At 54.0% G+C, this 13154-nt stretch overlaps 1 protein-coding gene across 4 annotated transcripts in view; it reads right to left on the bottom strand.

Annotated features, from left to right (window-relative positions):
• The window catches only part of MYO7A (myosin VIIA), an 87326-nt gene that overhangs the window by 27464 nt on the left and 46708 nt on the right, over nucleotides 1-13154 (bottom strand). For all 4 annotated transcript variants that reach the window (XM_033205318.1, XM_033205321.1, XM_033205319.1 and 1 more), the window contains exons 17-27: nucleotides 12702-12860; nucleotides 12152-12244; nucleotides 9974-10068; nucleotides 8265-8349; nucleotides 7437-7655; nucleotides 6885-6992; nucleotides 5783-5992; nucleotides 5252-5455; nucleotides 4806-4982; nucleotides 4276-4365; nucleotides 2710-2837 (exon numbers count right to left, since the gene is read on the bottom strand). In XM_033205318.1, the coding sequence (XP_033061209.1) occupies nucleotides 2710-2837; nucleotides 4276-4365; nucleotides 4806-4982; nucleotides 5252-5455; nucleotides 5783-5992; nucleotides 6885-6992; nucleotides 7437-7655; nucleotides 8265-8349; nucleotides 9974-10068; nucleotides 12152-12244; nucleotides 12702-12860 (1568 nt within the window). The remainder of the gene's footprint in view (nucleotides 1-2709; nucleotides 2838-4275; nucleotides 4366-4805; nucleotides 4983-5251; nucleotides 5456-5782; nucleotides 5993-6884; nucleotides 6993-7436; nucleotides 7656-8264; nucleotides 8350-9973; nucleotides 10069-12151; nucleotides 12245-12701; nucleotides 12861-13154) is intronic.

Below are 13154 nucleotides of genomic sequence, written 5' to 3'. Positions count from 1 at the left end.
TCGCTGCTGCAGGCACGCCTCTTTTTACTGTGCTTCACTTTATTACACTTCGCAGACATTGCATTTTTTACAAATTGGTTTACAAGGACCCTGCATGGAGCAAGTCTACCAGCATCATTTCTCCAACAGCACGTGCTCACTTCGCGTTTCTGTCACATTTTGGCAATTCTAGAAATATCTCAAACTTTATGATTATATTTGCTGTGGTGATCTGTGATCAGTAATCTTGAATGTTACTAATGTGGTTGTTTTGTGCACAGTGAATTGTGCCCATAGAAGATGGCAAACCTCATTGATAAATGTTAGATGTGTTCTGACTGCTCTACCCACCAGCCATTCCCCCATCTCTCTCCCTCTCCTCAGGCCTCCTGATTCCCTGAGACACATTCATATTGAAATTAGGCCAATTAATAACCCCACGATGACCTCTAAGTGTTCAAGTGAAAGGAACCTCACACATTTTTCACTTTTAATCAAAAGCTAGAAATGATTAGAGAGGAAAGCATGTTGAAAGCCGAGATAGACCAAAAGCTGGGCCTCTTGTGCCACGTAGTTAACCAACTTGTGAATGCAAAGGAATAGTTTCTAAAGGACATCAGAAATGCTACTCCAGTGAACACACAAATGATAGGAAAGTGAAACAGCCTTAATTGCTGATATGGAGAAAAGTTTAGGGGTCTGAATAAATCAAACCAGCCATAACATTCCCTTAAGCCAAAGCCTAATCTAGAGGAAGGCTCTCTTTTCAATTCTCTGAAGGCTGAGAGAGGTGAGGAAGTTGCAGAAGCTAAGTTGGAAGCTCACGGAGATCGTCTCATGACGTTTAAAGCAAGACACTGTCTCCAAAATATAGAAGTGTAGGGTGAAGCAACAAGTGCTGATGGAGAAGCTGCAACAAGTTTTCCAGAAGGTCTAACTAAAATCACTGATGAAGGTGATTACACTCAACAACAGATCTTCCATGGAGATGAACCAGCCTTCTATTGGAAAAAGATGTCATTTAGGACTTTCATAGCTAGACGGAAATCAATGGCTGGCTTCAAGGCTTCAAAAGACAAGCTAAATCTCCTGTCAGGAGCTAATGCACTGCTGACTTTCCATTGAAGCCAATGCTCAGTGACCATTCCAAAAATCCTAGGGCCCTTAGAAATGATGTACAAGGGGCTGGGCACAGGGGCTCACGCCTGAAATCCCAGCACTTTGGGAGGCTGAGGCGGGTGGATCACAGGGTCAGGAGTTCCAGACCAGCCTGGCCAACGTGGTGAAACCTCGTCTCTACTAAAAATGCAAAAATTAGCCAGATGTGGTGACAAGTGCCTGTAGTCCCGGCTACTTGGGAGGCTGAGGCAGGAGAATTGCTTGAACCCAGGAGGTGGAGGTTGCAGTGAGCCTAGATCACACCACTGCACTCCAGCCTGGGCAACAGAGTGAGACTGTCTCAAAACAAAACAAAACAAAACAAAAACAAACAAACAAACAAAAAGAATGATGTACAAGGAGATGAATGTTATTTTCATGCCTGCTAATGCAACATCCATTCTGCAACCTATGGATCAAGGAGTAATTTTGGCTTTCAAGTCTTATTTAAGAAATACATTTGATAAGACTATTGCTGCCATAGATAGTGATTCCTCTGGTGGATCTGGGCAAAATCAATGAAAAAGCTTCTGGAAAATATTCACTATTCTCGATGCCATTCAGAACATTCATGATGCATGGAAGGAGGCCAAATTATTAACATTAATAGGAGTTTAGAAGAAGTGGATTCCAACCTTCATGAATGACTGAGGGGCTCAAGACTTCAAGAGGAAGTAACTGCAGATGTGGTGGAAATAAATAGCAAGAAAACTAGAATGAGAAGTGGGGCCTGAGGATGGGACTGAGTTGTTGCCATGTCATGATCAAATTTCAGTGGATGAGGAGTTGCCTCTTATGGATGAGCAAAGAAAGCGGTTTCTTGAGATGGAATCTACTGGTGAAGATGCTGTGAACATTGTTGAAATGATAACAAGGGACTTAGAATATTGCGTCAACTTGATAAAGCAGCAACAGAGTTTGAGAGGACTGACTCCAATTTTGAAAGAAGTTCTACTGTGGGTAAAATGCTGTCAAACAACATTGCACGCTACAGAGAAATTGTGTGTGAAAGAACAGTCCATTCATGCAGCAAATCTCACTGTTGTCTTATCTTAATAAATTGCCACAGCCACCCTAACCTTCAGCAACCACCACCACTCTGATCAGTCAGCAGCCATCAACATCAAGGCAAGACCCTCCAGCAAATAGATGCAACTTTCAGATGACCATTAGCATTTTCGGCATTATTTTCTAATCAAGGTGTCTACATTTTTTAGACATAATGCTATTTCATACTTCATAGACTATAGTACAGTATAAATATGACTTTTATATGCACTGGGAAACCAAAATATTTGTGCTGCTCTCTTTATTGTGATATTTATTTCTGTGGCCTTCAACGGAACCTGCAGTATCTCCAAGGGATGCCTGTTTTACGATTCCACCTTTACAGACAAGGAATCAGAGGCTTACAGAGATGAAATAACTCCACCAAGGTCCTAACTCCACCAATTAGCTTGCAGCAAAGCCAAACCCAGGCCTGCTTGCTTTATCTCTTGCTAAGTTGACAGAGACACCACTCAGCCATCAAAAGACTTTCAGGCCCCGGTGCCCCCGCCTCCCAGCACTGACCGGAGAGCTGGCCGCAGGATGCCATTGCCGATGATGAAGTGCAGTTTCTCCAGGTTGGAGGTGGGCCGGTCCTCCAGCATGCTGTTGCCCTGCACCGTGGACTCCCCATCATGCAGCCTTTTGGTCACCTGGGCCAGAGGGAGAGGACAGGGAAGGTGAAGTCAGGGGCATTCCCCTGCCAGCCAGGGCACCAGCACCCGAAGCTGCCTGCTCCCCAGAAAGCAGAATCTAAGGAGTGAGCAGAAGAACTGGGCTCCCCAGCACTGTCATTACCCCTGCCATGTGCACAGCAGATGCTGGGCCAATAACTGGCCCACACAGCTGGGGCACACTGGCCCGGTGCCACCCGCTTCTGGGGACAGAGCTCCCCTGCCTTCCCCTTGGTACCCTGCATCCCACCCCCACCCCAGGGAGGTCCTCTCAGCCAGGACAGGGACCCGATCTTCTGACTCCAAGCGGGACCCCTATCTCTCTGGGGTGGCCCCCCCACATAACTGTGGGTTCTAGAGTATACCCCAGGTTCCAACCACTAGTCACCATCACCCTGTCACCAACACCCTTCGTCCCGATGTGACCAAGCTCACACTGGTTCTTATGAGATGTTTCTCCTCTCTCATCCCACACAGCCCACAGCATAAGCCCCGAGCTCTGCCCAGAGGAGGTAGGGTGAGTGAGAGGTGAGCAGCAGGAGTGGGTGGTACAGAGAGGGAGCACCACGGAAGGCCCTTGTGTCTACTGAGCACCCTCGGCTGCCATTTCCACCTTCTTCCCAGGACCCCATGGAGCGGGCGTTCCCTTCCTTGGGTCCCTTGAATATTAAGTGGCAGAGAAGGTATTCAAATCTGAGGCCACACACCTGCAAGGCTGGATTTGTGCCTCAGGTGGGGACAGGACAAGGGCAGAGGTAAAGTGGGAGCCCTGCAGTGGAGGAGCTGGGGAGGCTTCCTGGAGGAGGTGATCCCAGGCAGAGAAAGGAGGAGTTTCAGGCAGAGGGACTGGCATGTGCAAATGTGGGGATGGGGGCCTGGCCCTCACGGCTGTGAATGCCTTGGTTTGTGTCTGCCTCTCCACTGCATCCTCCCCTGCCACACACACCAGCCTGGACAACCCCAGAGCACAAGGGCTGGGAGAGTGCCCAGAAAAGGCAAGGTGACTGAGGAATGAATTCAAATACATCAATCCCGTTCATGCTCCATGAGCACTCTTGTTCCACAGAAAGCTCCCACGCCTCAAAGGTCCTTGGACCAAGTGCCTCGGGTCTGCACCCTGGCTGGAAGTGTGTTCCCTCTCACCTGTGCTGCTACCAGCCTCCCTTGCTCAGTGCCCTCTGCCAGGAAGCCCTTCCCCACCCCAGCCTAAGATCCCACCCTCTTCAGACACTCCTGTCTGCCTGATCGCCCACCAACCCACCCATGCTGTCCTGTCCCTGGCCAGCCAAGACCCCTGAGGACAGACAGTGTCCACTCCTGCTCCTGCTCCTATGGGCCCCCCGCTTAGCTGTGCTCCAGCCTAGGCCACCTAAGGCAGCCACCCGTGGGCTGCCAGACCTCCAGCATCTGCCCTCACCTCCTCTGTGAGCTTGGACTTCTTTTTCAGAGTCAAATGCACCAGCTTGTGTCTCACACTGCTCCTCTTCTGGCCCTCAGGGAGCTGGGCCTGCAGGGATCAGGGTCAAGTGGCTGAGCAGAAAGCAATGACGAGACCGCCAACAGCAAGACTTTGTGGGGAACCGTCTCGCTTCCACGTGAGGCTTACAGGGTGCCCCTACACTGGCACCCTCCACCTGCTCAGCCCTACCCTTGCACCCCCACCAGCCAACTGGCAGTCAGGAAAACTGAGACTCAGAAAAACATAGTATCAAAGCTCCTGTCTGCTCTGCTACGAGGCCCCTCAGTTATGGTCAGCCCTTTACAGTTTATAAAAGTTTCACACATTTGTTCCCACAAGTAGACAAAGGAGGGTGGCAGGCAGGGGTCAGTGAGGCAGAGATGAATTATAGGATCCTTCTTCTGTGGAGGAGCCCAAGGCTGGCGATGTCAGCAACCCTCCCTTGTAGGCCTGGGAGGGATATCAGCCAGAGGGCACCTTGGCCTCACCTCGCCCTCGCCCTGCAGGGCCTGCAGCTCCCTCTTGTACGTCTTCTTGCCCAGGGTCTCGTAAATCTTGGTCATCACAGGGATCTTCTCGCTGCCGTCACTCATGGCTGTGTGGTACTTGGGCTCCGGGAGGTCCCCCATGAAGCGGAGGATGGTGATCCAGACCGCCAGGGCCGCCTGGGGCAGAGCGCGCATGTCAGAGGCCAGAGCAGAGGACATTGCTAAAGTTGTCAGAATGACCTGGTGGTTTGGGGAGAGGGCTGGAGACACCCCCTCCTGCCTGGTCAGCCCTTAGGCTGGGTGCCGCAGTGAAGACTATAGTCAGACCTGGTCCCTGGCCCCCAGGGACCCACCACCCTCATCACCTATGGCCACCAGCAGCAGCAGAGTCCACAGCACCAGCCCTGGCCCCACCCAGCAGTGACCTAGTGGCAGGCAGGCCTCACCAGCTGGTCACCCTCATCGTCATGGTAGAGCAGTGGCTGTTTGAGCGGCCGCCGGGTGTAGGAGTGCGTGGTTGTCCCCTGGAAGTAGGTGGCAGCAAACTTGGCAAATTTATACTCAGAGAGGTCCTCCTCATCCTCATCAGGCAGGGGCAGGGCTGCATCCAGGTCCTCCTCCACCATCTCCCTCCGCCCTCGCTCCAGGTCCTGAAGGAGACAAGAGGTATGTCCTGGAGTCCCAGCTACTTGGGAAGCTCAGGCAGGAGGATCGCCTGAGCCCAGAAGTTCAAGGCTGCAGTGAGCTGTGATCACACTACTGCACTCCAGCCTGAGCAACAGGGTGAGACCCCATTTCAAAAGAAAAAAGAAAAAGAAAACCCTGAGAACGGCCTTGGAGAGGGACAGGACCCAGTTCATCCCTGCTACCCACTGCTCAGAGGGGCTGGGCGGGCTTTAAGGCCAAGGGCACAGGAGGAGGGAGGATCAGCACAAGTGGTGTGGGGGCCTCTGGAGCCCCTGTCCCCAGCCTGGTACCTCAAAGCCACTAGGTGCCTGGCCCTCCTGGCCTGGCAGGCCACCTGAAGTCCCCAGGAAGCCAAACATCTTGTCCACCATGTCTGAGTGATTGACGGGCTCGTGGCGGGCTCTTTCCATCTGCTCTAGGAGCTCCTTCTTCCGCCGAGCAGCCTCCTTCTCCTTCAGTTCCCGCTCGGCGTCCTCACGAGCCAGCTGGGCCAGGCGCTCCTGGGCAATTGGGGTGACACAGAAGACACAGGGTCAGCCCCGGTGCCACAGCCTCAGGGAACAAGCTCTCCCTGGGGAGCCCCTGCAGCAGCCAGGGCCTCGGTCCCCACCTCCTGACCGCCTAGGAGAATGGAGCCTCCGACTTCCCCACCTCTGGGCCACTCAGAGGCCTCTGAACAGGCCAAACAGCAATCTGCCCATCCTTCAGGGCTCTCAGGGAGCCACCTCCTCCAGAGGCCTGCTCCATGGGGACCACACCAACCCAGACATCCCACGGCCATTGGCTTGAGGCTCTAGACCAGGGCCGCCCAACAGAAATACGATGTGAGCCACCCATGCAGTAGCCATGTTTTAAAAAGCAAAAAGGAATAGGTGGGATTAGTCTTAGTAATATATTTTATTTAACTCAATATTTCCCAAATATTATCTTAGCATATAATCCATATTACAAAAACAATACTGAGATATTTTATATTCATTTTTTCCCCACCAAGTCTTCAAAATCTAGTGTGTATTTCACAATTACAGCACTGTGTCATTCGGATGGACCACACTGCAAGTGTTCAGTTGCCACTGTGGCTGGTGGCTCTCTAACGGGCAGCATGGCACCCTCATGCCATCAGCTGGCTTGGGCTTTTATCAGGGTGTTCTCTCCCAGCTAGAAAGGGGCTGCTGAGGGCCTGGGTCTCTTCCTCTGGAGCCACCACAGCCCTCCGTCCTTTTGCACGGCACAGGACCAGGTGCCCAGCGAGAGCTCAGGCAACACTGGCCGAGTGAGTCTAGTGCAGCCACTCTGAAGGATGGAAGGAAGGCTGCAGTGCCGGGTGACATGAGCAGCCAGCCTCGGGTGACATGAGCAGCCAGACGAGGTGCCTGGAGGCTCTCAGCTCACCTGATGCTTGCGCTCGGCCTCCTCCTTGGCCTTCTTGGCGCTCATCTCCTTCCGGAGCTTCTCTTCCTCTGCCAGCCGCATTTTCTCAGCCTCCAGGCGCCGCAGGTACTGAGGGAAGGGGGCATCCAGGGGGCATGGAAATGTGTGTAGCTGTTGTTGCAGGGATTCCTGCCAGCTCTACCCACCCGACTCTGAGTTCTAGAACTGGGCATGACTTTGCCAAATAATTTGGCAGATAGGACAAGTGAGGTAACCAAGAAATTCTCTAAGTTACCCAGCAGGTTGGAGGCACTACTGATCCTAAAGCCCGGCCAGATCTGCCTCGGTCTCCCAGAGATTCCCAAGAGTGACTGAGGTCCCAGCCCTGCCCTTGGCCAGGAGGATGGAAATGAGGGTATGGTCCCAGGTTTGCACACTCCTCAGAGCAGGCATAACCACAGGTCCCCCCCAATAGGTCCCGCTTCCTGGCCCACACCTGAGGGTGATGTGTGGACACTCCCCACCCAGGGGTCAGAGGTCTGCTGATTGGCTGCTACGGACTTGCTCCCTCACCTCGGCCCTGAGGCGTTGGTGCAGCCTGCGGGCGATCATGCCCCGGGCATAGGCCTGCACGGTAAGCACAGCCCAGAGGCGGTGGCGGAAGGCCTTGCGCACCAGATAAGCGCGGCAGCGGGCCTGGAACTGGATGATGCGCTGGCGGGCCAGGCGGTACTGCTGGTGCAGTTTCCGGGAGCGGTGTAGAGCCTGCAGCCGCAGGAAGCCCAGACGCATCTGCAAGGACAGCCACCCCGTGCTCAGAGCCTGCTGTCCCATTCTAGACTGACCCTGCCTGCAGGAGCTCCACGGCACCGGCCTCCACTCTCAGACAGCCACCCCCAGAAGGCATGGCCCGTCTCCTCTCAGATTAGGGCCCCCCCCCATCGTTAGAAAGTTCTGTTTCCTCTCAGACAACATATTTTTAGGTGACCTTGACTCTCCCTGAGTTGGGACCCACCCTGAGAGAATCCTATATCAGGAGCTGCAACCAACCAGTCTGCTTCCCATCCAGCCCCAACAAGCCCTAAGCCCAGCTGCTGCACAGAGGTCCATGTGACCCAGCCACTCCCAGCCCCGTCTGAGATCTCTAATAATCCCAGAGTGCTCCCAACACCCAAAAACACTCCAGAAGGAGAGCAACACACATTGCTGGCCAGTTGGAAGAAGCCACAAGAGGCAGATCCAGACTTCGGGCTGGAGGAATGGTAGTGGCTGGCCGGGGCGGTGGCAGGAGGCCAACGAGGTCAGGCTGTGCTGCCTGGGTGCAGGCCAGTCCTGCTGCCATGGCAGCAAGGCTGGGTTCAAAGGCCTGTTGGGGCAAGAGAAGCCCACGGGGAGGCTCACCAGCCCGTAGTTCTTCCTGCAGTTGTGACCCCGCCAGTGCCTCTGGATCAGCGTGGCAGCGTTCTTCAGCTTCAGGAAGTTAGACCTGAAACAGCGGGAGTGGCGCGGGTAAGCAGTGTCCAAAGGCAGCCAGGGCACAGGTAGGTTTGGGATCAGGAGGGCATGCTGAGTCCCGGCTCTGCGACTTCCTAGCTATGTGACCTTGGGCAAGGCACATAACCTCTGTGCCTCAGCTTCCTCATCTGTACAATGCGTAGAATGATGCTTGCTCTGCCTGCCCCACAGGCCTGTCACATAAGTCTATGAAGGAAGACATTCAAAAGGTATTTGTTGAATGAATAAATGTATGAAAAAATAAGTAACTAAAATAATATAAAGATTAAAAGCTTTGAACAGTCTAACTTCCTCATTTTATACATGAGGCAACTGAAACTTGATAGGTTGGGACTACAGCCCGTGTCTTCTGACTGACCCTAAGTGAGCCCATTGCTGTTCCCCCTGCACACAGCAGGCTGCTTCTGCAAGAAAACAGTCATCTTTGGCCTGATAGAGGACAGAGACCACGCGCAGACAGCAGGGGTCTGCTGAATGTAGAAATAAATAAAGGAAGAGTGAAGGATGGGTATGTCAGTGTGCATGTGAGCCAAAAAGTCAATGCTTAGAGACACACATAAGCAAATGAGCAACTGTGGGAATGGGTGGGTGGGTGGATGGATGAATGGATGAATGAATGGGTGGGTGGGTGAGGGGGTTGATGGATGAGTGAATGGGTGGGTGGGTGGGGGGGTTGATGGATGAGTGAATGGGTGGGTGGGTGGGGGGGTTGATGGATGAGTGAATGGGTGGGTGGGTAGGGGGGTGGATGGATGGATGGATGGATGGTGGTTATGTTGGTGGGTGAATGAACAGATGGATGAATGGATGAATGAATGGGTGAGTGGGTGGATGGATGAGTGAATAGGTGGGTGGGTGGGAGGGTGGATGGATGAGTGAATAGGTGGGTGGGTGGGAGGGTGGATGGATACATGGGTGAATAGGTGGGCAGATGGATGGATGGATGGGTGAATAGGTGGGTGGATGGATGGATGGGTGAATAGGTGGGCGGATGGATGGATGGATGGATGGATGGATGGATGGATGGATGGATGAATAGGTAGGTAGGTGGGTGGGTAAATGGATGGATGGATGGGTAGGTGGGTGGATGAGTGGAGGAAGGGAGAGAGTGACCATATGAACTGCAAAGGGGTGTGTTGCAGGATTTTCGCAGAGCTTTAATCACACTTTGGAGTCAGTCCTGCACATTTGTGAATTGTCACAGGTGTACACATATTCTTTACATAGAATATGAGATACATTTTGTATTCGTAATTTATAAAATCTCAAATTTCCTGTGTGCAAAATTTCATCAGCATCTGAAATGAACAGTGGGTCCACATGTGAGTCTCATGTATCTACATGTGCATGTGCATACATAGGTGAATGTATTGCATTATTTGGCTTACATGGCACAATGGGTCCGTGTAAATCATGTATCTACATTCCTCTGCGTTTACATGATCATGTGTGCATGCTGTGCATGTGTGCAATTGTTTCATAGGTGAACATGTTTTTTTTCCTAGCGTTCATGCGGGCAGAGCAGAGGAGAGCCAAACACCGCATGTACACCTGTATGTGGGCTGAGGAGGCGAGGAGCTGGTGGGAACACGCACCTGTCTTTGAACCCCCGGATGACCTTCTGGAGGAGGATGACTCTGTCAGTGATGGCTTTGTCCCGCTCCACTTCCAGCAGCATGTCATGGTGGTCCTAGGAGGCAGAGCTCCTGAGCAGCGCCCCACAAGGTCTCTAGGGCCACCTGCTCAGTCCCAGCTGGGGCTTCTCTTCCTTCACTGGGAGCCCAGGTCTAGAACTCAGTTGGGTCCCATGAGCTCCCAGCTGGCTCTGGCTCCTGGGGCAGCCTCCCACAGCCACCAGGACAGACAGGGGTTGTGGCTGTTTCCCAGAGGCCCAGGCAGGACAAATGGAGCAGAAGGTGCCTAATCTCTCTGGATGGGGTCAGAAGGCCCAGAACGCACACACACCAGCTTCTTCCCTATCATCAATCTGCCTGAGCCCCCTGCTTCTAGACGTCCCTGTCACATCAGTCCCTCACCTGGGCTGGGCTGTCGCCATTCCTCTCCTGAATCTTGGCAGCAGCCTCCTAATCAAAGGTCTCACGGCCTCCCTGGCTCCCTCTCCGGCCCTCCTTCACAAGCAGCCAGAGGGACCCTCCTAAACACAACCCGGATGGTGACCCTACAGTGACACCTCATGGTTCCCCAGGTCGAGCCTGGGTTCCTCACCCTGGCACTCAAGGCCACCCATGATCCAGGGTGTCTGCCAACTCTTCCAGCCCTCTCTCCTCCTCACCCAAGACCCCAACCCTCTCTCTAGTTGGACAAAACTTCATTGGTTCACTTAATACATATGAATTGAACGCCTCCATGTGCCGGCACTCTGCTAGGTGCTGGGGAGGGGAGGGGCTGCCACAATGAACCGGGGAGACATGGCCCCTGCCCTTGGGGAGGGTAGAGTCTCCTGAGGGAGCCACATCCATCAGATAATCACAGACACACAGGGCCCTGAGAGAGGAGATGCTCAGCTAAGGCATTCTGAATGAATGAATGGATGAATGAGCATGTCTGGCCTCTCAAAACCGTGGCCATATCAGAAGAACCTAGCAGTGTAAGTCAGGGGCTGATGGCGCTCCTCCGAGTTCCCTGGCATTAGATGCCATCGTGATTCCTGACTTCCCCACTTTGTCCACACAGGGGCTGGGCATCAGACCCCCCCAGACTGGAAGCCCTGCTGCCTGCTTCCTAGCTGCCTGGCTTCGGGCAACTCACTTCTCTCTGAGCCTGTGAAACGGGTATAATATTTCCTTCTCCACGGGACTGTTTCAAGGATTAAATTAGCTCATGGATGAAAAGCCCCCACCCAGGGCCTGGCACATGGAATGTGCTTTCTGGCTGACCACTGTGGGAGGCACAGGCAGGGAACATTCATCACATCTTGCTAATGAGGAAATGCAGGTGCAAGGAGAGAAAGGGCCTAGCCTGAAGACCCTCGGCTGGAGAGGATTTAGAAGAGGCCACAGGCTCCCTCCAGTTCAGAGCTGGTTCCCGTCCCTCCTGCAGCTGTCCTGGAGTTTGCAGGCCCCACCCCCCCACACCAGAGGAAGGAGCCCTGTCATCCGGGACAGCCAGAAATCTAGCACAGCGGAAATGCAAATGGGGAAGCCCAGCGCTGGGAGCTCGCACTGTCCCTGCTGTGGCTGCCCTGCCACTGCCAGCTCCCAGCTCCCAGCCATTTCTCCAAGGCTGTGACTCCGTGACTCCCACAGGCCCTGCTTCCTGCTTCCCTCCCCAGCTGCCCAGGCAGCAATGGGAGCTGAGCTCCCTACAGAGTGACGGACAGGTGGAATGCTGCGGACCCCAGCACGGGATGGACCCTGCCAGGCAGGAAACCACAGGAAGGAACCTAAAGATACACTCAAGAGACCCCACACAGGCACACCCCAATGTACAGATGGGAAAATGAGGCTCAGAAAAGGCCCCAAGGCAAGCAGCACCCCCGCCTCCCTGCTGCAGGCCTGACAGCCAGCCCGCCCCTGGCATGTACTCTGTAACCTGTGGTCAGTGCTCTGCCCCTGCTCCCAGGTGGCAGATGATCTCAAAACCAACTTACCCTTCCCCACCGGACAGGCCAGATCCCACCTGCTCCTCCAGCCACACCACAGCCCAGTAGGAAGGATCTCAAAGCCCCAGCACTGCCTCCCTCTCCCGAGCACCCCAGCCCCCATGATGGGAATTCACAGTGCCCCAGGACAGCCCAGGGAAGCTGTGCTCACCTTCAGAAAGATCTTGGTTTTGCCTATCTGCCAGTCATCGTGGGTGCCCAGCACAGTCTCAGCCATGCGCTGGCACGTCCCGCGAAGGTCACCCTGGAGTGGGGATGGGGGACACAAGGGAATGGGCAGTGCCTCCAGCAGGAAGGCCCCCGGAGTGTCCCTAAGGCTGGGAGGCAGGGCTCTTCTCCAGCTCTGCCCCTGACTCAAAGTGTGACCTCGGCTGGGTCCTGCCTTCTCTGAGCCCCAGTTTTCTCCTTAGCTCAGCTGGATGGTACGATTGCAAAACCCTTTCTCACAACTGACGTCGAGGGCCCGCGTGGCAGCCCTGGTCTTGTTCCTTACACCACCATGTGTGAAGTCCTCACTAGGTGAACATGGCAACTGAAGTCCACTGATGCATTCCAAGACCTGACCCCCAATTTTCCATGCTGTACCTGAGCGGTCGAGCAGATATCAAGCCCCGCTCACGGTCCTGATAAGAAAATTGGGATCCTTGCCCAGCCAAAGCTGGGACCCTCCTCTCCTGCCCTCTGTGCACTCAGCCCTGTACCTGCTTGTAGGCTGGCTTCACACCCGGCAGCAGCACGCGGTACCTCTCCACAAACTCCACGAAGCTGTAGCGGATGGGGTAGCCAGCTCGGCGGATTCGGATGGTCTCCATCATCCCTGAGTACCGCAGCTGGCGCACACACAGGTGCCGGTCAAACAGCTGCCGGGCAGACAGACAAGGCCATCAGGGCCAAGGCTCCTGCTGGGAGGCAGCCCTGCTATGCACTTGACCAACCCAGACAAAGGCTCAGAAAGGCCAAGTCCACATGGCACGGGAGGAGCAAAGCTGGGACAGGCACCTGGATCTGCAGCTGAAATCCACAAAATAGCATAAAGTGAGGCCTGTCGTGGCGGAGTTGTGTGCTTTGGAAGCACACAGAAGACATAGATTAATTCCTCTTGGGACACCCAACAGGCGAGCTTCATGGAGGAGCGTCTTTATCCCCCTAACCCT

The sequence above is a fragment of the Trachypithecus francoisi genome, unplaced genomic scaffold (genome assembly GCF_009764315.1).
Source record: "Trachypithecus francoisi isolate TF-2019V2 unplaced genomic scaffold, Tfra_2.0 Lachesis_group8, whole genome shotgun sequence".
Classification (NCBI taxonomy): domain Eukaryota; kingdom Metazoa; phylum Chordata; class Mammalia; order Primates; family Cercopithecidae; genus Trachypithecus; species Trachypithecus francoisi.
The sequence above is the reverse complement of the archived record's forward strand: the minus strand, read 5'-3'. Positions and strand labels throughout refer to the sequence as shown.